The 723-nt window shown below is 39.4% G+C and overlaps 1 protein-coding gene across 1 annotated transcript in view; it reads right to left on the minus strand.

Moving 5' to 3' along the window:
- LOC119585929 overlaps nucleotides 1–723 on the minus strand; it is a 1,035-nt gene continuing 312 nt past the window's right edge. Inside the window, exon 2 of the mRNA XM_037934649.1 lies at nucleotides 1–569. Within this exon, the coding sequence (XP_037790577.1) occupies nucleotides 455–569 (115 nt within the window). The 3' untranslated portion in view covers nucleotides 1–454. The remainder of the gene's footprint in view (nucleotides 570–723) is intronic.

A 723-nucleotide genomic window follows, 5' to 3' on the forward strand; every position in this document is an offset into this window, starting at 1 on the left:
CTGCAAAATTTTGCGTCCAACATATTTTCCCGAAGACATGGAGAGCAAGAGGCTATCTTTTATTTATTATTTTTCAGGATGAAATGAAGGAGGACACCCTTTGAATAATCAGTAATTCCTGTCGACCCTGGAGTAATGATAATGGTAACAGTAATAATATGATAGACATAATTAATGTCTTTATAGCAAAGAAGTACTCACCACTTGCTTTCTTATTTAATTCCTTTAGTTCGCGTTGAAAGTGAAAACCCGCACCTGAGAGTGACTAGACCTGGAAATGACCTGCATGGCGGACCTAGAATTGATCTGTAAAACAATCCTACAAGTGACCTGTACAGCAATCCTAGAAGTGATCTACACGGCGGATAAAGTAACTGCAGAACAGACCTAAAAGTCACCCCTAGAAGCTATCTTACACCCTGACATTACTTGCATGACGTACCTAGAAATGGCTTTAGGAACTGACCTGCATGACGGATTTGCCCCCGCCATTAGTGCATTTGTTCGTCCTCGGCCAGTACTGCAGCTTCCACTTCATGAAGAGGCCTGTTTGCTGCATAAGTATGAATCTGAAGGTGAAGGAAAGCACTAACGTGGATATCCATTATTTTATCCTCTGTTATCTATACGTATACGTGCTCATGCAAACTGATCCATAAAAAAATAAATTAACTAAAAAAAACAACAATCAAATGAAACCTTACAAACATATTTCGCCATCCT

Source organism: Penaeus monodon, chromosome 20 (assembly GCF_015228065.2).
Source record: "Penaeus monodon isolate SGIC_2016 chromosome 20, NSTDA_Pmon_1, whole genome shotgun sequence".
NCBI classification, from domain to species: Eukaryota; Metazoa; Arthropoda; class Malacostraca; order Decapoda; family Penaeidae; genus Penaeus; species Penaeus monodon.